Source organism: Neoarius graeffei, chromosome 6 (genome assembly GCF_027579695.1).
Source record: "Neoarius graeffei isolate fNeoGra1 chromosome 6, fNeoGra1.pri, whole genome shotgun sequence".
NCBI lineage: Eukaryota > Metazoa > Chordata > Actinopteri > Siluriformes > Ariidae > Neoarius > Neoarius graeffei.
The window spans coordinates 23,135,167-23,160,133 of record NC_083574.1 but is presented as its reverse complement, the minus strand read 5'-3'; the positions used below and the strand labels follow the sequence as shown (position 1 = coordinate 23,160,133).

Below are 24,967 nucleotides of genomic sequence, written 5' to 3'. Positions count from 1 at the left end.
GTGGATGTCACAGTGACGTTGTCCAATGAGACGCCAGCTAGAGCTCAGCACAGCGTATTCGCGTATTCTCAATGTTTACACAGCACCAGAGCTGATACGATCTAGATTGAATACGTGGACGCTGGCGGATTCCCGTTTCCCCCGCTTTTTCAGGGGGGTTAATGTAAACGGACAGTGCGTCCGCGAAGAAAACGAGACAGATACGGTCTAGTGTAAACGTAGCCTAACAGACCTTTACTTTTTAACAGTACTGTTTTGGGATTTTGCTGAGTTTACCTTCAACTGTCTGATTTTTTTCAGAGTAATTAACTGTGTAGCCAGGAAAATCACCGCCTTTTCTAAATGCACTCCTGAAAATTACTCATTAACTAGGGGAATTAAATTTGATATTTTTGACATGTTAATCATTAATGTACATGAAAGAAAAAGGCTAAAAAGTTATAACTTGTTTTAGTGAAAATAAGTACTAAAATGCACTAGAATGCAGGGTTTTGCGTGTTATGTTATTAAAGTTTTTTCGGAGGATGTTTTGTCCCCGTCCCCCCCCCCCCCCCCCCCCAAAAAAAAAAAAAAAAAACCTTAGTTTGACTTTCGAAAGTTCAGGATTTTTTTTCTTTGCTCCACTTTCATCTCTAATATTTTAATTCTGTAAAAAGTATGTTCTGCATTCAATTCTAAATTCAACGAGGGCCGGTTCAAGCAGTTTGGCTTGAATGTGAATTTTCACCTGATATGCCTACTTGTGGTAACAGTAACTACACTTTGTGTTAGTTCACACACATCACCCCAACCCTGTCTTGCTTATTTTCCTATACCACCACCTCCTGACTTGTTTTATTACTTACATATTCAATATTAAATCTGTTTCATTTGGCAGTAGGCTCCCTCAGTAGGCAGTATTTGCGCTTCTGAGAAAGCGGTCCTATTTATGAGAGGTAGCGTAAGGTCAGAGTCTGTGAGTATCTGTAAGGCAGTATTGCATTTATCCATCACACATTGAATGAGACTCATCTGTGGTTCAATTGCCACCTAATGAGAACAATATCTTAATCATCATCATTACTGAAAAAACAGTAGGCACCATCAGTGTATGATCCTTGTGGTAAAATTACTAAAACGTTACTGATCACACCGGTGCCCGACATATCCCTGTCTTGGAAGATCTTTTCATTCATGCTCAAATATCATTGCTTTAGGAGATTCTGCTGATGGAAACTGACACAAAGGCCAATTTTATGCGGACATCCCTTCGTCATGCAGTTGTTCTCCAATTGCTGGAATGACCCAAGTTTTTGGAAAGTAGTAGAACAGAATTGTATGTGGCCAACAATATCTCTGGCCATGTTGAGAAATCCCTCCACCGAGAAGGAACAAAGCTGTGGCTTGATGCAATACATGATAATTTCCAGACAGTCTCACGTCAGTGAACTCTGCAGCACAATTTCTGCATTGTCATTGTACAAAAAGGTTCTCTCTTGGATCAGTTAGCCCCATTGTTTTTGAAACAAAGTGGTTTGTCAGATTGAAGGCATCTGTCTATAGTTCGGGTTCATGAAACTGTGTCTCGTGGATGCTTTGTAGATCTCTGATTTATGTGCAAGAGGTAAAAAACAGAATGCTACCATAGGCCTGTCACAATAACAAATTTTGTTGGACAATATATTGTCTCAGAAATTATTGCAATAAACGATATTTTTGTTGACGTCTTTTCAAGACAGTTTTATGCCACTAGTAAAATAATAATCATGCAAATACACCCTTTCAAAGAACAGTAAACTTTTTAATTAAGTCAACTTATTCAATTCAACAGTGGAACATAAATATGTAAATATGAATAAATAACCTAAAGAAATAAAACAATCAAACAAAACCACTCATGACAAAAACAATAAATAAAATACAATCTATGGCGGGGCGGCATGGTGGTGTAGTGGTTAGCGCTGTTGCCTCACAGCAAGAAGGTCCGGGTTTGAGCCCCGTGGCCGACGAGGGCCTTTCTGTGCAGAGTTTGCATGTTCTCCCCGCGTCTGCGTGGGTTTCCTCCGGGTGCTCCGGTTTCCCCCACAGTCCAAAGACATGCAGGTTAGGTTAACTGGTGACTCTAAATTGACTGTAGGTGTGAATGGTTGTCTGTGTCTATGTGTCAGTCCTGTGATGACCTGGCGACTTGTCCAGGGTGTACCCCGCCTTTCGCCCGTAGTCAGTTGGGATAGGCTCCAGCTTGCCTGCGACCCTGTAGAACAGGATAAAGCGGCTAGAGATGATGAGATGAGACAATCTATGGCTCTTAAAAATTGCACTTAAGTAAATATTAACTTGGCACAGGGTAATAAAAAGACATTCTTTTCTTCACAGGCAACATTCTGCCAATCCAGTTTCTCAAAGATTAGTACCCAGATAAACAAACAGTGTCAAGTAACAACGCATTGCCAGCTGTCATTTGGATAAAAGTAACAACAATTAGAATGAGAACATGTAGGCAAGGGCGTAGGTTTGGTATTAACAGTGGTGGGGGCAAAAACCCAGTGCCAGCTTCAGGTCAACATTAGAGGTTCACAATATTTTGCTCTGTTGTGTTCCATCAAAAGAGGTCAAGCAAAACAAGCAGCGAGACACAGCCCTGATCAGATGCCTACAGTAGATAATTTTCTACTTTAACCAGTGCTGTCTCTGTGCTATGATGAGGTCTAAATCCTGACTGATACATGTAGTGGAAGTTCATTATGTCTAATTATTAAAGCTATTTTAAGTTCGTTTCTTAAGACAAGGATTTTTAAGATGTTACCTTGTTGACAGTTTCGGCGAGAATCTTCCGCCTTCAGATTCTCGCCGAAACTGTCAACAAGGTAACATCTTAAAAATCCTTGTCTTAAGAAACGAACTTAAAATACCTGACTGATACATTTCGTGGATGTTATTTCTATGTAAATATGAGCATAACTGCTGTGCGACAGCTTTTTCTAGGATCTTGGAGATAAAGGGGAGGTTTGATATTGGCCAATAAATCAAATCAAAAGCCAGGTTTTTTAATCAGGGGTTTGTTAACTGCAAGTTTAAAGGATTTGGGTACATAGCCAATCCTAAGAGAATAATTTATTATTTTTAGAAGCGGTTCAATTACTGTTGAACTGTTGTAGTATCTGTTTTGAATAGATGTGTAGGTAAGGGATCTAGTACACAAGTTGAGGATTTTGATGCGGCGATTAATGAAAGTAGTTCGATTTCTCTAAGGGGGGTAAAACATTCTAATTGCTGATCTGATACAGTTATTGTTAACTACAGGGTTACTTAAATTGTCACTTAAGTTGTCTGACCTTAAATTAGTAGTTTTTAATTTTTTGCCCGTCACTACAGTTGACAGTATGTGCTCTGACTGCTGTACCAAGTGCAGTCAGTACCAAGTGACTGTACCAAGTGCACTGCAGTATGTGCTCTGACTGCTGTGCCAAGGAGCCTGGCTGTTTGGTGTTGTGGTCAGGGTGCAGGTTTGGCACCCTGTTGACCTGGGTTCAAGTCAGGACAAGGTAACTGATCTCTTGCTTTGCTACACTTACCTTTTGATCCATAAAATAAAAAAAAGATGAACAAGGGGTTTTTTTGCATTCTGATTTTCTTATATGGGTCAGTCCATGAAATGATGTTACTTTTCATTGGTCCGGGTTTACATATTCATTTCATCTTTAATTTCCATGATTTAAAGAAATATTTAGCAGATTATCCATAAATATTGTTTGAAGAAATAAAATAAATAAATAAAAGAAGTTTTCTTTTGAAATAAAGAAATGTGAAACATTTTCTTCCCCTGTGACTGGACACGGATGACACGTTTTTTTGTGACATGGAATATTTGCTGACTTTGAGCTTAAATAAACCTTCATTACTTTCTGAGAATTTCAATAAAATTAGTTTCATGGTACTTGCAATTTAGTTTTACACTCACATAATAAAGTTAAGAAGGTTCTATAAACTATTTAGCTTCGAATTCATCCACTAAAAATAGGTTGTGAACGTAACATTGTGATGTCCTACCGTGTTACGTTAGAAACCAGGCTTATAAAAAATGATAAAACGAGTTGAAATCATGATTGATGCTTTTAATATAAAGAAGAATATACTATAAAACGATGTAGGTAGAAAGAAATTTAAACAAACGGCAATAAAAGAAATTATCGATGTTTTTTCTCACATCCTAACTTAGCGTCCACTCACTTCCTGGTTCGTTCACAACCTGCGAGACCTATTTACTCAATCTAGGTCAGCTGAACTGACGCGAGATAACTTCTTGCGGGATCTCACACACCACAACACGTGCTCTAGAGAAGTGCAGATACAAGTGTGACTAAGTAAAGTAATGAATTCAATAATCTCATTTACCCCATATAGGATGAAACTGTTTCCTGTTAATGACTGTTGTTATTGTTCAAATCTTAAAGAGATTTTATGAAGTTTGTGAAATACTGGTATTTCATATTTTCAGTGTTTATGATGTTGAACTAATATTTCTAATGAATTCTTATTCAGTGTTAATGTTTAAAATAAGCAAATAAAAGCAAAAAATTGATTTTATCAATATTTTTCCTTTATTTTTAAAAGCTTGTTCGTGTCCTTGTTACATTAGCAACCGGGTAAATATTTATGGATTTTATCATACATTGTAGAGCAGGAGTTATCTTAACTATGTTATATTTTCTTATATGGTCAATGCTTCATGGAAATAAAAGTTGTTTTCAGTTGTAAATTGTTTTAAGTGACTCCCTCTATGTCACATTTTGGTAACCCCATTTCATGGACTGACCCATATACGTAATTGAACTGAATTTAACACATGCTTGTTTAGCCTGGCCTATTCATAGTTCTTTCAGAGCAATATGCTACCATCCAGATAAAATCTTTTTCAGGGAAGGCCCTCCTTCTTTCAGCAAGACAATGCTAAACTGCTTTCTGCACATATTAAAACTGCATGGCTCTGTAGTAAAAGAGTCTGGGTGCTAAACTGGCCTGCTTATAGTCCAGACTTGTCTCCCATTTAAAACATTTGGCACATCATGAAGCACAAAATACAACAAAAGAGACCCCAAACTGTTCAGCAACTGAATTTGTATATCAGGCAAGAATGGGACAACATTTCTCTTTTAAACTACAGCAATTGGTCTCCTCAGGCCAAGTTTACATTAGACCGTATCTGTCTCGTTTTCTTCGCGGATGCACTGTCCGTTTACATTAAAACGCCTGGAAACGGGAATCCGCCAGCGTCCACATATTCAATCCAGATCGTGTCTGATCTGGTGCTGTGTAAACATTGAGAATACGCGGATACGCTGTGCTGAGCTCTAGCTGGCGTCGTCATTGGACAACGTCACTGTGACATCCACCTTCCTGATTTGCTGGCGTTGGTCATGTGACGCGACTGCTGAAAAACGGCGCGGACTTCCGCCTTGTATCACCTTTCATTAAAGAGTATAAAAGTATGAAAATACTGATGCAAATACTGCCCATTGTGTAGTTATGATTGTCTTTAGGCTTGCCATCCTTCCACTTGCAAGTGGTAAGTGATATGCGCTGGGATCACACACACAGCGGCTCAGTCCCGAATCACAGCTCGCGCGCTCTGTGAGCTGCGCAGGGCCGGAGTGCGCACCCTCCAGAGGGCACTCGCTGTTCAGGGCGGAGTGATTTGGAGCGCAGGATGCCTGCGGAGCCGAGCGTATCCGTGTATTGGTGTTGCTGTGTGCACACGAATTGTGTATTGGTGTTGCTGTGTGCACACTAATCGTTTTAAAAACGTTAATCTGATGATCCGCTGATACGGTCTAATGTAAACCCCACCACAGTTCCCAAACGTTTACAAAGTGTTAGAAGTAGAGGTGATGCAACACAGTGGTCAACATGCCCTTGTCCCAACTTTTTTTTGAAACACGTTGCTGACATCAAATTCAAAATGAGCATATGTTTTTCAAAACGCAATAAAATTTCTGTTTCAACATTTGATATGTTGCCTGTACTATTTTCAATGAAATGTATGGTTTCCATGATTTGCAAATTATTGCATTCTGTTTTTATTCTGTTTTATTCTGCAGTGTGTCACCATCTGCTCTTCTCAAGATAACCTACATTAACTTCAAGAATAGAAAGAGCAGATTAAAATCTGATAGAAAGCACAGAGATGTATATTAGCATATTGGGGATGTTTTGGGTATAAAAAAGGGGAGGGGTAAAATTCTGAGAAAAATAAAACTCAGAAATTCCAAGACTAAAAAGTCACAAGTTTATGAGAAAAAAAAAATACTTGGATGTTCCCTGAGACAACAGTCACATGCTTCCTGGCTGCACTGTATTCTGAGAAATGTAGTTGAAAATCTCTTGGCACTTTGTTCTTTTATATAATATAGACACAAGTGTTTTACTGGGAAATACACCACTCTTATTTTCTTACATCCAGGACATGGAGCTTCAAAACTGTGACACAATTCTCTATATGTCACTCGTGAGGAAATTGATTAGTTGTTTTGATAAATTTGGGTACTTTTTGTTTGTGAATGTGTCCATATAATAAAAAGAATCACACGTTGGCTTGAAGATATGAAATTTATCTTCTCATGTTGAAAAACTTGCAGTTTTCATACGAAATACATCGCGGTTCTGAGTGACATTTCACTCTGATGACATCACTCCCTGTGTTTTCCCCACTGACGAGACACTCGTTAAAATGGCAACACGGCTCATAATTAAAATTCTTTTGATTAACTTGTTTTTTTTTGTGGATGTTTCCATACAGTGGGGCAAAAAAGTATTTAGTCAGTCACCAATTGTGCAAGTTCTCCCACTTAAAAAGATGAGAGGCCTGTAATTTTCATCATAGGTATACCTCAACTATGAGAGACAAAATGAGAAAAAAATCCAGAAAATCACATTGTCTGATTTTTAAAGAATTTATTTGCAAATTATGGTGGAAAATAAGTATTTGGTCAATAACAAAAGTTTCTCAATACTTTGTTATATACCCTTTGTTGGCAATGACAGAGGTCAAACGTTTTCTGTAAGTCTTCACAAGGTTTTCACACACTGTTGCTGGTATTTTGGCCCATTCCTCCATGCAGATCTCCTCTAGAGCAGTGATGTTTTGGGGCTGTCGCTGGGCAACACGGACTTTCAACTCCCTCCAAAGATTTTCTATGGGGTTGAGATCTGGAGACTGGCTAGGCCACTCCAGGACCTTGAAATGCTTCTTACGAAGCCACTCCTTCGTTGCCCGGGCGGTGTGTTTGGGATCATTGTCATGCTGAAAGACCCAGCCACGTTTCATCTTCAATGCCCTTGCTGATGGAAGGAGGTTTTCACTCAAAATCTCACGATGCATGGCCCCATTCATTCTTTCCTTTATACGGATCAGTCGTCCTGGTCCCTTTGCAGAAAAACAGCCCCAAAGCATGATGTTTCCACCCCCATGCTTCACAGTAGGTATGGTGTTCTTTGGATGCAACTCAGCATTCTTTCTCCTCCAAACACGACAAATTGAGTTTTTACCAAAAAGTTCTATTTTGGTTTCATCTGACCAAATGACATTCTCCCAATCCTCTTCGGGATCATCCAAATGCACTTCAGATGGGCCTGGACATGTACTGGCTTAAGCAGGGGGATACGTCTGGCACTGCAGGATTTGAGTCCCTGGCGGCGTAGTGTGTTACTGATGGTATGCTTTGTTACTTTGGTCCCAGCTCTCTGCAGGTCATTCACTAGGTCCCCCCGTGTGGTTCTGGGATTTTTGCTCACTGTTCTTGTGATCATTTTGACTCCACGGGGTGAGATCTTGCGTGGAGCCCCAGATCGAGGGAGATTATCAGTGGTCTTGTATGTCTTCCATTTTCTAATAATTGCTCCCACAGTTGATTTCTTCACACCAAGCTGCTTACCTATTGCAGATTCAGTCTTCCCAGCCTTGTACAGGTCTACAATTTTGTTTCTGGTGTCCTTTGACAGCTCTTTGGTCTTGGCCATAGTGGAGTTTGGAATGTGACTGTTTGAGGTTGTGGACAGGTGGCTTTTATACTGATAACGAGTTCAAACAGGTGCCATTAATATAGGTAACGAGTGGAGGACAGAGGAGCCTCTTAAGAAGTTACAGGTCTGTGAGAGCCAGAAATCTTGCTTGTTTGTAGGTGACCAAATACTTATTTTACTGAGAAATTTACCAATTAATTCATTAAAAATCCTACAGTGTGATTTCCTGGATTCTTCCCCCCATTCTGTCTCTCATAGCTGAAGTGTACCTATGATGAAAATTACAGGCCTCTCTCATCTTTTTAAGTGGGAGAACTTGCACAATTGGTGGCTGACTAAATACTTTTTTGCCCCACTGTATAATAGAAAGAACATTACACAGTGGTATGACGATATGTTGTTTATCTTCTTGTGTTGAAAATATATTCACTCATTCGCTTCACTCACTCGTGAATATATTCACCACTCGACGATAAATTTCATATTTTCCCGCAGCTGTGTAATATCCTCTTTATATATTGCGCAATCAAGGGGAAAAGACTGCATTTTCCATAACTCTTGGCTCAGCCATGATGTTTGTGATGTGATGACACTGATCCAACCTTGTGATGTGATGTTCCTTGACAAAAGCACCCCACTATTTTACCAAGTTTTTTTTGTCATAAAAAAATTGTGATTATTCTCGGAATTTCTGCAGAGCTTTTTTTTCCTCACAAATTTATGACTTTCAAATCTCAGAGAATATCTGAGATATTTCTCAAAAATGTATGATTTTAACCTCCAAGTCCGAGGGTTTGTTTTTTTTTTCCTTTCTGAATATCACCCCTCCCTGAGGTCCATATTCCTTTTTTTTATTTTAATGGCCCTAATACACAGTCATAGAGACGATCCACATTACAGGAAAAGTTTGGTGAGAAATGTGAGCAATTGTACACTTTCAACAAATATTGGAACATTTGGCATCTGAAGTTTTCCCTTATTCACATTTGGCCTGCAGGTACGAAGCTAATGTAGCTAACAAATCAGGAAAGTTTATGGCTACCAGTTTAGCATTATGCAAAAACCATTTGCACGTGACCTAGAAAACAGGAGAACAATTTCGTATAACAATTGAAAGAATTGTACAATTATCCAGATCGCTTTTGACATATATAAAATTTGAACCAGTGTGTGGAGATTTAAACATATAGCTAGCAAACTTCTACGTTGGAAGAAGAATAAACTTAAGAATAGAACAGTTCCGGTCTTAATAGATGGACTAAATTTGAGGTAATTGGAAAATTGTGAAAATTTTCAGGGGTTTTTGGCAAAATTATTGCTTTAAAACTGAAAAACAGAGGTGGTATAGATGATTTTTGATGGTTTATTAAACCAGACTTGCACAGGGTTTGGGTGTGGGTGAATGAAATGGAAAAATCATGTCTGAAAAGTGCTTGTGACTAAACAAAGTTTGTGCTTTGTGAGCTGTTTTCTTATAATAAATGAGATATGGAAAACAGAGTCATGCTCTTTCTTATAAGCTTTAACATATGACCGATCACTTGTTTAGACACTTGCTCACTTCCTTTTTTTTCTATTTTTTTTCTGTTGAGTTGGTGCAACGATGTGCAATTCCAACACAGAAGCAAAAAAAAAAAAAAAAATCACTGACTCACGTGTGTGTGTGTGTGTGTTTGTTTTAGGATGCTTTGGAGACAGCAGGCCGGGCTGAAGGCGGCTTCCCGCTGGACGGAGGTAGTGTTGCTCACACTAAAGAGCTGGAGGAGGAAGTAGGCCGAAGCAAGTACCACCACAGTGTCGGTGTCCTTAAGCCCTTTCGCTCCACCAGCAAGTAAGATTTTAGTGTCACACTGTATCTCAACACACGATCATCTCAACATGTTACAAAAACAAGTTTCCTCATTTTGCTGCTCTGTGCATGAATGTCATTTTTGCATTGCACCACAGTGCTGTTGAATTCTCACTTCTCATTGAACTGAAAGTGTTGATTTAATTACAGTGGTGCTTGAAAGTTTGTGAACCCTTTAGAATTTTCTATATTTCTGCATAAATATGACCTAAAAGATGATCAGGTTTTTACACAAGTCCTAAAAGTAGATAAAGAGAACCCAGTTAAACAAATGAGACCAGCTTGGAGGAATTTTAGCCCATTCCTCTGTACAGAACAGCTTCAATTCTGGGATGTTGGTGGGTTTCCTCACATGAACTGCTCGCTTCAGGTCCTTCCACAACATTTTGATTGAATTAAGGTCAGGACATTGACTTGGCCATTCCAAAACATTAACTTTGTTCTTCTTTAACCATTCTTTGGTAGAACGACTTGTGTGCTTAGGGTTGATGTTTTACTGCATGACCCACTTTCTCTTGAGATTCAGTTCATGGACAGATGTCCTGACATTGTTCTTTAGAATTCACTGGTATAATTCAGAATTCATTGTTCCATCAATGATGGCAAGCTGTCCTGGCCCAGATGCAGCAAAACAGGCCCAAACCATGATACTACCACCACCATGTTTCACAAATGGGATAAGGTTCTTATGCTGGAATGCAGTGTTTTCTTTTCTCCAAACATAACGCTTCTCATTTAAACCAAAAAGTTCTATTTTGGCCTCATCCGTCCACAAAACATTTTTCCAATAGCCTTCTGGCTTGTCCACGTGATCTTTAGCAAACTGCAGACGAGCAGCAATGTTCTTTTTGGAGAGCAGTGGCTTTCTCCTTGCAACCCTGCTATGCACACCATTGTTGTTCAGTGTTCTCCTGATGGTGGACTCATGAGCATTAACATTAGTCAATGTGAGAGAGGCCTTCAGTTGCTTAGAAGTTACCCTGGGGTCCTTTGTGACCTCGCCAACTATTACACACTTTGCTCTTGGAGTGATCTTTGTTGGTCGACCACTCCTGGGGAGGGTAACAATGGTCGTGAATTTCCTCCATTTGTACACAATCTGTCTGACTGTGGATTGGTGGAGTCCAAACTCTTTAGAGATGGTTTTGTAACCTTTTCCAGCCTGATGATCATTCTATTCTTCTGGATAGACTAGAAAATGTTGTGGGAGTTAAGGGAACGGCCCTCTCCTCGCTCAGGTCTTATTTAACTGATCGTTATCAGTATGTTGATGTAAATGGTGATTTTTCTAGACATACTGAGGTAAAGTTTGGTGTTCCACAAGGTTCTGTCTTGGGTTCACTGCTTTTTTCTTTATATATGTTACCTCTGGGTGATATTATTCGTAAACATTGTATTAGTTTCCACTGTTATGCTGATGACACACAGTTGTATGTTTCTGCAAAACCTGATGAGAGACACCAGCTTAATAGAATTGAGGAATGTGTGAAGGACATTAGATGCTTTATTAACTTTCTTCTGCTTAACTCTGATAAGACTGAAGTACTTGTACTAGGACCACATGCAGCTAGAAGTAAGTTTTCTGATTACACAGTCACTCTGGATGAACTTTCTGTTTCTTCATGTGCAGCAGTAAAGGACCTCGGGGTGATTATTGACCCGTCTTTAACATTACCCGGATAGCTTTCTTTCATCTCAGAAATATTGCTAAGATAAGAAATTTAATGTCACTACACGATGCAGAAAAACTAGTTCATGCTTTTGTTACCTCCAGGTTGGATTATTGTAATGCCTTACTGTCTGGATGTTCCAATAAGTGCATAAACAAACTCCCATTAGTTCAAAATGCAGCAGCAAGAGTCCTTACTAGAACTAGAAAATATGAGTACATCACCCCTGTCTTATCCACACTGCATTGGCTCCCAATCAAATTTCGTATTGATTATAAAATACAACTATTGACCTTTAAAGCGGCGGCACGGTGGTGTAGTGGTTAGCGCTGTCACCTCACAGCAAGAAGATCCGGGTTCGAGCCCCGTGGCTGGTGAGGGCCTTTCTGTGCAGAGTTTGCATGTTCTCCCCGTGTCTGCGTGGGTTTCCTCCGGGTGCTCCGGTTTCCCCCACAGTCCAAAGACATGCAGGTTAGGTTAACTGGTGACTCTAAATTGACCGTAGGTGTGAATGTGAGTGTGAATGGTTGTCTATGTCTATGTGTCAGCCCTGTGATGACCTGGCGACTTGTCCAGGGTGTACCCCGCCTTTCGCCCGTAGTCAGCTGGGATAGGCTCCAGCTTGCCTGCGACCCTGTAGAAGGATAAAGCGGCTAGAGATAATGAGATGAGATGAGACCTTTAAAGCACTGAATGGTCTCGCACCACAGTACCTGAGTGAACTTCTGGTCCTCTATGACCCGCCGTGCCTACTTGGATCAAAAGGTGCAGGCTCTTTGCTGGTACCTCATATAGTGAAGGCTACATCAAGGGGCAGAGCCTTTTCTTACAAAGCCCCATGGTTATGGAACAGCCTTCCAAGTAATGTTCGGGAATCAGACACAGTCTCAGTGTTTAAGTCCAGGCTGAAAACATATCTGTTTAGTCAAGCCTTTTGTTAATGGTGTTTATGAGGTAAAGGTGTAGATCTGGAGGGTCCTCAGACATAGTGTTTTGGTAAACTGGGATGTATGGATGCTGTCAGTCCCCCACTCACTTGCTCACTCGAGTTTGTTGACGGTGTAGTGGCTGGCTGCTTTATGTCCTGGGGCTCCCTCGTGCCTGTGTTACCTTCTGGCTCTCCCCTTTTAGTTATGCTGTCATAGTTAGTTTTGCCGGAGTCCCTGCTTGTACGCAGTGCAATATGTATACTGTTCCTACTTATTCAGGTGACATTGGGCATACCTAACAACCTGTGATTTCTCTCTCTTCCCCTCCAAATCTGTCCCTCTGAGTTACATGTCGGTCCTGGGATCGAGATGCTGACCTCTTCTGCTCCTCAGACCTGCCTGATCCATCCTGGTGCCCTGTGTCTGGTTGGAGTCTCATCGTATCACTCTTGTGGAGGACGGCCCCATATGGACAGTTAAAATTCACACTTGGAAGACGCTCTGGACTCTTACAGTAATGCTTTTATGGCTGGGGACTACAGCTGACTTGTTAACTTTAGGACTGCAGTTGTCATGAACAGCTTTGCACTCAAGTTTCCATCAGTGAAGAGTTTATAACAACAACGAAACTGACTTCATGTTAAAACTGTTAATGTTGTCTGTTGTCCAAATGAGGATGGGTTCCCTTTTGAGTCTGGTTCCTCTCGAGGTTTCTTCCTCATGTCATCTGAGGGAGTTTTTCCTTGCTACCGTCGCCACAGGCTTGCTCATTAGGGATAGATTAGGGATAAAATTAGCTCATGTTTTAAGTCATTCAAATAATGTAAAGCTGCTTTGCGGCAATCTTTTATTGTTAAAAGCGCTATACAAATAAACTTGACTGACTGACCAGTGGTCGAAGTACTTTTTTCCAGGAATGTCAAAATTTTGTTCTGCAATTTGGAAATATTTTCTGCAAATACACAAGCCTCCATACTACACCCTTCTCAACCTAATAATGCCTATATTTACATCATATCTAGCTTTACAACTCATAGCATTACTGTAATTCTTTATTCTCTCACTATTTTTAATTTCAGTCTTCACAAATCCTTCTCTGCAACAAAGTTATCATTCCATGGTACCGCCACAGGTCTTTCATCCCCCTCGCCCTGACATTACGGGCTACTACAACTTGAAGTATACCAACTAATTCATAAATGTACTAGTTATCACACCCACACATTATCCTTCCACACAACATACTAATAAAGGTATCACCACAATAAAAAATAGAACACAACTGTTCTTCAAGAAACAAAACATTCATTTTCATGTTACGTCATGTTACATTTTGTCAAGATTAAGTTTCTAGCTTGAACAATAGATTGTTACCCAAAATGTACTTCATTCGTAGTGTTTGCATCTGCAACCTGTAGTTTTAAATTGAAAGCAAGGCTTCAATTCTACACTCTGTTACATCTTACGATGATGCAAAGAATTGATGCCATAAAACCCAACTGGCAAATGGAAAGACGTTTGGGTTCATTGTGTTTGCCTGGCTTCTAAAGTGCAAGGTCATGAACTGAATGGAGAACTACTGCAGGGGCTTCACTGCTCTAAACTAACAATAGAGAACTAGGTACAAACTAATCATGGCAGAACTGAGAGCTACAGAACTACTGAGAGCTACAGAACTGAACCTATGAGCTTTGTCTTACAAAGCAACTGTTTTACTTTGTGCTAGTCTGCACCACAGGCAAGACAGCACTAGTAAAAAAAAAAAAACATGTACACAAAACATGTATTAGTGTAGCTTGGTATGAGAAAACAAAATATTCAAAAGTATCTATGAATAAAAGTAAAATACTGTTGCTGTCTTCAAAAGGGATATAATATCAGTATAATTTTGCATGATTCAACAATAAAATGTATACAAACCTATACAATTTACCAATATATATGTATGCAAGATAAGAACTAGTCAGTCTTCGCTTCCTGAACCAGATCCTGTCTTCATTTTTGTCACCCTCGCGGATGTGCGATCTGTCGCTGTTGTTGTTGGAGTCACGCTGGCTGCCGGTTTTGCCGAGATACGACAAAATCGTCCTTGTTTTCTTAGCGTTTTTGTTGGACTCTTGCCCCGAAGAAACAATCCTCTTCTTAGGAGCCATGTTTGTTGTGCCGCATTGAATTCTGGGAGATGCATGGCGGAAACTGCCAAACACTACCAAGGTAGTTGTCGGGTCCTCCCAGCGGGTATTAAAAGTGACGAAATCTTGCATCGGAAAATGGCAACTGCCCTTATTTGGTTGTCGTCGCCTTTCGTCGGTATTACGTAAATATTGCTCAACTTTGACCTGGAAAACGCCGTCAGGTTCACACGGCGCAGGTTTCAGTTTATTTACAGCACCGCTAGTTTGCTAAATTGAGAACCATTGAACCCCGAGCCTGATTTTTTTTCATTCTACAAAATTGCAGGTTGTTTAGTTTTTCTTCTGCAATCTTGAAAATCATTCTGCAAAATGCAGACTGCAGACGGGTATTTCGAACACTGCTGACTTAACAACGCTTTTTCTGAGGTCCTCAGAAGTCTCCTTTGTTCGTGCCATGATACACTTCCACAAATATGTGTTGTGAAGATCAGACTTTGATAGATCCCTGTTCTTTAAATAAAACAGGGTGCCCACCCACACCTGATTGTCATCCCACTGATTGAAAACACCTGACACTAATTTCGCCTTCCAATTAACTGCTAATCCTAGAGGTTCACATACTTTTGTCACTCACAGATATGTAATATTGGATCATTTTCCTCAATAAATAAATGACCAAGTATAATATTTGTCTTATTTGTTTAACTGGGTTCTCTTTATCTATTTTTATGATTTGTGTGAAAATCTGATGTTTTAGGTCACATTTATGCAGAAATATAGAAAATTCTGAAGGCTTCACAAACTTTCAAGCACCACTGTAACAGTAGTTTTGGCTGGAAGGCAAATCACAGGTTTCTATTAATGCACTTGTTCTAATATGTTATCAATTCTATAGTAACAGCTTGCACGGGCATAAATGGATTTAAAACATTCCGTAATCAAATATACCATGTACTGAGAGGCTCTGGTTGAAATGATGGATTCTCTGAGGTACTATTTTGTGAGGGGCGCAGCCCCAAAGAAAATAGTACTATGCCAGTCACCGAAGAGAATCCATAATTACCGGAGCCTGTCAGTACATGGTATATTTGATTTATATCCCTCATCAAAAAATTTCAAGCTAAAAGTGTTAAGATTGAATCTCGGCATAAACTCACTGGAGGCAGCCATGTTTGTTGTTTACGTTGGAACAATCTTTGACCTGCGCATGTGCAATGTACCATGTTATTACCTGCCTTGCTAGGCATGATCATGATACGTAGACCTACACACACAGAAATGCTCGGGGAGCCACAGCTGTGACTCAAGTTGGCCGTATAGCTTGAAATTGTGATATCAGTTCATGGTATATCCAGGACTGACTCACATCATATCCTTTTTTTTTTTTTTTTGACGTCTCGAGATACATTGCTTAATCAATGGTGGAACTATTTTATGTCATGAGCCATCCTTGGCCAATCCCTGCACCAGGATTTTTTGATGAGGGATATAATTCTTGATATTGTGAGTAGACATTTAATTTGCATTCTTGGAAGGAGTCTCCAGTGTCAGGGCTTCCTTTAAGTTCCTTTAACACACAGTCTTCAGGATTGAGGACTTTGCACTTTTTTGGTTTGTTGGTTACATTTTTTTCTCTTATTAACTTCGAGAGAGGAAAAAAGACAGGTACTGGTCATTTATAGCTGCTATAATACAAGTCCTAAAAGGAATAAACTTGTTCCATGGACATTAAATGTCTTAAAAACTAAGCATCTTAGGAAGTTTTTCTAAGGGACTGAAAGTCAACTTTTTTGCTTCTCTATCAGACATGAGCACCCGGTGGACAACGCCGGCCTCTTTTCCTTCATGACCTTCAGCTGGCTTACACCACTGGCCAGAATGGCCTACAAGAAAGGCCAGCTACGACTGGAGGACATTTGGGCTGTATCACAGTGGGAGAGCTGTGAGATCAACAGCAAACGGTCAGTATGAAACTGTGGATTTTTACTCCATATACAATAATACAAAACTCTGAGTCATATTTCCTTAATCTTGAGACTATGAGGCTCACGTTGATGTGAATGAGTGTTAACAAGAGTTTAACTGGGTTCCCCTTTCTATACTACAATATATCCTCTGCACTGCAAAAAATATCATCTTAGCAAGTAAAAATATCTTGAAAATAGTTGAAATGATCAAGCATTTCCTATTAGAAGAATACAAGACACCAATTCTGAGATTATTAAACCTAGTTCTAGATTGCAACCAACTTATTCTAAGATGTCTTATCAAGTAAAAATATCTGTCCATGCAGCAAGATAATTTCACTAGCATGAAGTAATTTTCTCCTCAAATTCACTTTTCAATTTTTTGCAGTGTGGGATACCACTGTGGAATATCAGTTCTGCTGTCTCTGTAGCTGTGGGTAGCTTGGGTACCGGGATTAGTCGACAGGCTTTGGAAAAATCTATTGATAAAACGGCATAATGGTTGTGAACCTATTAGTTAGTGATATCTGTTAGAAAGACGATACTATTGCGGGATCAGAGTCGATGAACAGACAAGGGCGGTTCTCTGAAGAACTAGTTCAGCAGAACTGGTGAGGAGGAAACCTAGTAACCTGATTTCTCATGGTGTGAGGAACATATCATATCTACAAGACACTGTCTATCGGATTACCTCCATAATTTCCCAATGTTGCATCATGGAAGCAGAATGATCTCCTCTCATTGTAGGCAAGGATTGACTTTCTGAATGATGGAGAATGTGTCAGCCTTGGGATTCTTGGAAACAGGTTAAGAACTTAAGTGAAAAATAGAAACTTTGAAATATTTAAATGAATTTCAAAGTTTCTTAGTATTCGGTTTGTTCATTTTTTTTGCTTTATTGATAGTGTGCACTCAAGCTGGTATGGACTCCACAAGTTTGCTCAAAAGCTTATGATCCATTTTAGATTAAATCCAGCAGAGTGTCATCTGAACTCGTGCTTCAATAAACAAAATTATGCATGAGGAAAATCTGATATTTTGTCCAAAGCAGTTTACATGGTTAGTCTCATTTTTGGGAAACTCCAACTGTCCCATGCCGATTTCTGCTGCATCTACTGTTCATTCAGATGGGATTTTTGGTGCTTGGTATTTCCTTTCAATAAGAATGTGTAGGGGATGTAAATGTGCTAAACACTCAGCTAAATCTATAATAGAAATTTGTAGTGATGGCTGGATGTGATATTAGATAATACTAAACCCCGTCCAATGGCATGAGATGGTTGGAGCATCAATAGCTCGACAAAATGTTTGGCTTGAAAGCATTGTATCATTGGTACATGAGCTGATAGCCGACGAGGCATGTAGCACCGAGTTGGCTATAAGCCATGTACGATGAGATTAAGTGGAATAATTGTTTTATTCTATCTACATTCACTGGATTTTGAGAAACAGAGCATTTTTATTTTTTGCAAATTTGATAAATAAAAACTTTCTACAAAATGGCTGACAAAATAATTTCCGCTTAGTGGGCACATGGCAAATTGCATAAATGTGTAGTAAAATATTCAAATTTGACAAAATTTACATTGTCAATCAATGAAAACACATTTTATCGAAAAAATTAAACTTCAGACTTTTCAAGTAGAGTTTTCATTTCATCCTCGGTTGGTTGAGCAAAACGCGCCGCCATTTTGTTTTTCTCTACTCACGGTATATAAGTTGATAGCCTAGTGGTAGAGTAGCCAATCAGAGCACGCGATTGCTCATATCCAGTGAATGTGCATAGAATAATTTTGATTATATCCACATTCACTGGATTTTCAGAAACAGCTTTTGAACCAGTTTTAAAAAATTCAACAAATTTTAATGCTTTAAGAAGAAAAATGTGAACAAATCGGCGAAATGACAGTAGCAGTTTGTGAAAAATGCTATAATAATAATTCTTGAAAAATAGATATGTTCTTACCATCAAATACTTTTATTCTATATTCTGTTGCGCTTTTTTTATTTTTGGGGGTTTTGTTTTTAAGTAGAGTTTTTTATTTCATCCTTGGTTGGTTCAGCAACACGCTCTACCATTTTGTTTTTCTCTGCTCACGGTATATGAGCCTAGTAGTAGCCAATCAGAGCGCGCGATTGCTCATATCCAGTGAATGGATATAATAATAAAAATGATGTGGAGCAAACTATTACGCACGCGCGCACACTTGGTTAAATTTGTGATTTGTCATTGTTTTAAGAGTCTAATGCTCTGCTGCTTTCTTTGAATACCAAACATGGTTCAATGTTTTCCAAACCAAAAAAGCACTAAAAATATGGGTCTACTGCCTGTCCATTTCTGTAATTTTGTAATTAGTTTGAACAATGAGTGCTTAGTCTATTTACTTTTAGTTTCTCTCCCAAAGGCATTTTGGATTAAAAGGATGATAATATAACCAGAGTAAATGATCCACTTAAAATGTAGTAGCTCCGTAATGGACAACATGTTATTGCCCAAAACCTGCATGATTCTATAGTCTGGGCTAGAAGGAAATCAGCCCCAGCCTCACTTCTTCAAACCATTTTTGATGGTGCTGTTGAGCATCCTTCCACAAAAATCCAAAATAATCTGTTATAGTTTGTTAATAGCAAATAATCTGTTGTGGATGCCCAATGAAACCTGATGTTGCTGTCTCTTTTATTTTTTTATTTTTGAACAGCCGGGGAGGCTTATTCCTGCTAGGATGTTTATACCAGACACCCCTGGAAATTTGTCAATTTTGAAAATTATTGATGGTCTTCTTTAACCAATCAAAATTGGTTAAAGAATAGCTACAAGGTCTCTTGGATCGTTTGGATCTAACTAAAGGTGACAAATTGATGGAAGAAGCTTGATTGTTTGTGTGACTTTGTGTGTTTGCAGGCTGGTAGGACTTTGGGAGAAGGAGTTGAACGAGCGAGGGGACAAGGCTTCTCTCCACCGTGTTGTCTGGCTGTTCTGTCGTACCCGATTACTGCTGTCCATCCTGTGCCTCATGGTCACTCAGCTTGCAGGCTTCAGCGGTCCAGTAAGTAACACCATCTCAGCTCTTGCCTCTCCTTTCTTCTTTCCTCTCTTTCTTTTTGCTGTCTATCACTCTCTCTTTCTATACATCATTAGTTCTGAGGTTGACTGAAGCCTGCCCCTTCAGGTCAAACGCAAAGGTGAGTGTTTTCATGGGGCATGGAAGGTGAATAGGATGAATAGGAATGTGCCTTAAGATTTACCAGAACTGTTACCATTCTTGTGTTTAAGCGTGGTTGCCAAAATACAATTACGATAATGGGTTATTTACGTGTAGTTCTATAAATTTAGCACTTTAAAAGTGATGCATCAAAATCAACATGTTTGATTGTTCTATACTTTTGGGATTAGCTTGAAAATTAACTAGATTAAAAATTGTTTTATTTACTTACTTCTTTTTTCATTTTTTTCCCTTTCAAAACTGACAAGTAAATGTTGTTCTACCATGTCAAATTCTGAAGTTTCTTAGCTCCATCACTTGTTTGTTTCTTTGTTGGATTTTAAAAACAAAATCACACGTACATTGTTCTCCATGGCCAAAAGAGTTTTATACACCATTATATTTTATTTATTATGAATTTATATTGGATTCCTGGAAAGGTTTCCACTTTTCTTTCTCTCGAGATATGTTTCATGTTGTTAAGGAGGGCTTACTCACTTAAAGGGCAATTCCATTTTATTTTACTTCTGGGTTCTTCACAGCACATGCTGGAACATTGTTGAGTACATCAGATGTTTAGGTCAACCTTTTATATATCTCCGAAATGCTCATTTGCAGAGATGGCCTAAGACATATTTAGAACTATGTTTATTTTAGTGTCATTACGAGCATGGAAAGAAATTATCTGGCAGAAAAGAATGTACACAGTTTTCCCCTTACCATAATGCAGTTAGTCATATAAGACATGATGGTTGATGGTTTTAGTTTTTCAAGATTAATTCATCTGGCAATTACAGAAGTCCATCTTACCCGAAGTATTTCCATAAATGTTCCTAAGTTGGTGCAACTTTATATCTTCCTTAAATGCATCAGACTCTTAGCCCCGTTGCATAATTAAAGATTGCTACATTTGGGCAGGCTTGTAGCACTTGAGCCCAACTCGTGCCCTAATTTTAAGGACTCGTGACTTGACTTGGACTTGAGTACTGATGACTTGTGCATTAACTGCATTCGGACTCGTAAATTGGAGATGAGGGCTCAGATTTTTTTCTTTATTTTTTGTAACATGCCATCATAATTTGGCATAAGATATTTATATCTACATTAAATTTTATACTAATTTCATGCAAGTGAATGCACATTCACCTGTTTATATGTCATGTTCATGAACAAACTAACGTTAATGGCGCTAAAATGCCTGGACAGAACGCCCCTAGGATTGTCCGCTTTACTTATGCAGACTTCTCGTGCAGTGGGAAAAAACGCACTGCTATGTGTTCCATATGTAGAAGAACTATCAAGGAGATGGTGGGGACAACCTGGAACTTCAGTTGTCATTTGGCAAAACTACACCCAGAGAAGTAAGTGAGACAATATGTTCATTGCTCTGTTGATAGCGGGGCTTGCTTGCTGAGCGATGAACTAGCTAGTGTTAACCCTCTCATGTTATTTGCCCTGTTGATAGTGGGGCTTGCTGAGTGATGAACAAGCTTTTTATTAACTAAAACTAAACCTATTAACTAAAACTATTAACTAAGATGGGGCAGTAACGTTAGTCCAACGCAGTAGCAGAGATGGTTTCACATAAAGGCAGCAACAGTCACCGTCAAATGGTGCGGTTGGAGTCTTGTTCTCGGACTCGACTCGGATCAGTTGTGGACTCAACTCGGACTCAACTCAAAATTTTCTTTAATGACTTGACTTGGACTTGAACACTGGGGACTCGGGACTGGACTCGGACTCAAGGTTTAGTGACTCAACTACAGCACTGCATTTGGGTAAAGGGTAAAAATTCATATATAATATTTGTCCTGAATAGTGTCTATGAGGTTTAAAATTAAATTTCAGCCTACATGATCATAACGTGATCAATCCTTTTTGCTCTTTGTACGTGTTGGATTCCACAATGAAACTGTAACTTTCAAAAAAAAAAAATATATATATATATATATATATATATATATATATATATATATATATATATATAAAATAGTAATAATGAGAGAACTTTATCCTGAAGATCTCCAAACTACCAGTTCAGTGTTAAGAAGTACCCAGAAGTGAAATAACAGTTCTTCTTTGAAATCAAACTAACTAGAAAGCATAGAGGTACTGGCATTGATGCAAAAGCACTAGTGTATCCAACGTGCATCAGGAGGATAGGCTAACTGGCTTTACAAGGAGAGCTTCTGTCACTGTCCCTCCATGGTGACACGGCAAGTCTCTGCCTCCCTCACCCTCTGGAAGATTCCAGATTTGACTCAAATTCCCAGATGACTTGTATTATATACTCAGCAGCAACTGGACTCCATTGCTTCTGAACATTCTACATAGATTTGTTCTCTAGATAGATATTCCTAACTCAATGTAAAACAGAATATCTAGCTCAAGGAAGCCGCCTTTCCCTTTTTCTTTTTTGAGTTAGGCAACATTTTTGGGAAGATGGCTAATGGAGGGAGAATGTGGCTGGGGTTGGGGGTTTGCTCGGGGGACAGAGGTGGCTGTGGCCCCATGTGAGAGACATGTGACAGAGGCTATTCTTTAGATTCCACAGGGTGTCGGTTTTACCAGCGGAGTGAACACTGGCAGACAGAACACGTGATGGCGCCCGCGAGGTAAGGGCACGTTTCCTTATGCAGGGCTGGGTCAAGAGTTTATGCTCCTTTTTCCCTCTCCTTCCCCATCTCTTTCTCTCCCTCTGCCTGTCTATCCCTCTCTTCCCTTTCTGATAATCTCCTCTCTCTCTCTCTCTCTCTCTCTCTCTCTCTCTCTCTCTCGATTTGATCCAGCAGATATGTCACTGGTTTGGAAATGAATTGCACTTTAAACTGTCTGTGTTATTTGTAATTGAAGTGGACTCCAGGTCCATCATTTAGCAACATGCAAATGGACTGTTGATTCAGCAAAGCAAAATCCTGATGAAACAAAGAAACTGGACTTGTGTTTTACTGTTGAAAGGCTTATTTGGACTGATGAGCTCTTATACTGGAGAAATGCCGTGTTGCATTTTGAACCTCATTTCATTTTTCTTTGCATGTTGATGAATTCTTTGAACACGTCATCAATGGACTCCTTCAGTGACCTCAGTGGTCTTTTTTACATTTTTTTTTATTTTTAACTGTTTGTGGGGATTTTTTTTAAAGCTGCTCCACTGAGCTGAAGACCTGAAGTATTACAACACGTATGCAAATCATGTCAAATTGCAAATGACTCTTGCACCAATGAGAGATTGGAAGACCTTTGACCTAAACTTGTTTTGTTAAATTTCTTAGGTTTTCCTTTTATTTTCTCTGCATCTTGTACATTTTTTTTCCCTGGTACATACTTTTATTGTTTCATGAATGTGCATCATGGATGTTCACATTCTTCCTTTTTTTTTTGAAAAATAAAATCTTGCTGCTGTGATGAACCATATGCGAATGTTCTCAGTATGTATGACGAGATCTCCTGAATGCCCATGTATGTGAAATTATGAGTGATATGTATGCGTGTATGTGGTGTTTGTGCGATGCTGAAGTGGCTGTTCTTGTTCTTGTCTCCTATACCTATACTCTTTGCTCTTAATTTTTTGATTTAACTGATATTGATTTTCAGGTATTAAAACAAAAGTGCGTCTCCGTCCTGTATCCCAGCCTGGTGTGACTGTAGGTAAAATGCCTTTGAATCCGCAAAACAAAGGGATGTCTGTAATAACCTGTTATCAGTGCAATATCTTTTTATTTGTCCAAAAACCTAGCGCTATTGGTGCTGTTTCATTGTCTCTCTTGTTCTTTTCAAAGGGTAGAGAAAAGGGCCACCTAAGGTAAACTATTAGAACACAATCTCAAAATGGCTGCCATTTCTTCTCAGTAGAAGTTGCTAGACCTTCACTGACTTCTTTAAACAGTTAGAACACCATTCAGTCCATTTTCTCAACCATGCATCTAGTGCACTTCGATAAGCTATCTAGTGCACTTTGGATACGATAACTAGAAAGAATAAGGAATGTGAAGTGAGGATGACTGTAGGACTGTTGTTAAAAGGAGGCATGTGCGTGTGTGCCCTCAGTCACGCGTGATGTGTCCTGTCGCCCCCTTGCTCGTCCTCCCTTTCTCTATAGGCCTTTGTGGTAAGGCGGTTGTTGGAGTACACTCAGAGGAGTGAACCTGATCTTCCCTACGGCCTGCTGCTGGTGCTCGGTATGCTGAGCACCGAGCTTCTGCGCTCCTTGTCATTTGCTCTCACCTGGGCACTCAACTACCGCACAGGCACGCGCCTGCGCAGCGCCATCCTCACCATGGCCTTCCACAAGATCCTCCACCTCCGCAGCCTACGTGAGAAGTCTGCCGGAGAGGTGAGTCATGAAGAGTGTTTTTGCAGGTGATCATATCATTTGGGAAGAAGCCCCCCCCCGTTCCTAGTTTAGTATGTACGCCCAGCTGAACAGTTTAACAGATTCATGTACCATATAGGTAGGCATATCAGGTAAAAATTCTAATTCAGTGCAAATTGCTTGAAACGGCTCTCACTGAATTCAGAATTGAATGCGGAACAACATACTTTTTACAGAATTTAAAATGTTTATCCGTTCTTGAGATATTACAAATCAAAGATTGAAAAGACGGCTTAATTTTTAGAAAACTGCTGTAATATTATGTATTGGGATAACATGGTCCAAAATGGGCCTCATTAATGAATGAGATTGACTGACTGTTTTTTCTTAATAACTTTTTCTATTTTTCAAGATATTTACATGGAAATTAGCAGCCACATAGATGGTTGTATACTGAATACAAAGTTTGAACAATTAGTAAAAACAACGTATGCAAATTAGTATTAATTATGCTAATTAAGTAAAACCATTTAATCAGTACTAGTGTTTATATTAAAGAATATAAATTATAATATTCACAGCTTTCAAGGCTAACCTCGAAAAAAGTGAGAGCCACATCCAATAAACAATTAATTTAATTTAATTGACACTCGTATTTCTGACTTCCGGTTTTTTAAAATACCATTCCGACCACTAAAATATTAATATTTTTCATCAAAATAACTACAGTTATATTCTAAAATGGTTGTTTATTTACATGAATCAGTTTGATTTGAAAAAATAAGTAGGTAAAGCTATGAAAACTCACTGCAAAGTCTCCCGTGAATCATAACATCAAAACTAGCTGATGGAAAATTTTGTTGAATACTTCATCAGAAACCGTGAGAGCTACAGAACATCCCTA

General features: G+C 39.2%; 1 protein-coding gene across 2 annotated transcripts in view; it reads left to right on the top strand.

Moving 5' to 3' along the window:
• abcc5 (ATP-binding cassette, sub-family C (CFTR/MRP), member 5) overlaps window positions 1–24,967 on the top strand; it is a 67,193-nt gene that overhangs the window by 6,626 nt on the left and 35,600 nt on the right. For both annotated transcript variants that reach the window (XM_060923452.1, XM_060923451.1), the window contains 4 exons: window positions 9,681–9,829; window positions 16,387–16,542; window positions 19,451–19,595; window positions 23,851–24,084. In XM_060923452.1, the coding sequence (XP_060779435.1) occupies window positions 9,681–9,829; window positions 16,387–16,542; window positions 19,451–19,595; window positions 23,851–24,084 (684 nt within the window). The remainder of the gene's footprint in view (window positions 1–9,680; window positions 9,830–16,386; window positions 16,543–19,450; window positions 19,596–23,850; window positions 24,085–24,967) is intronic.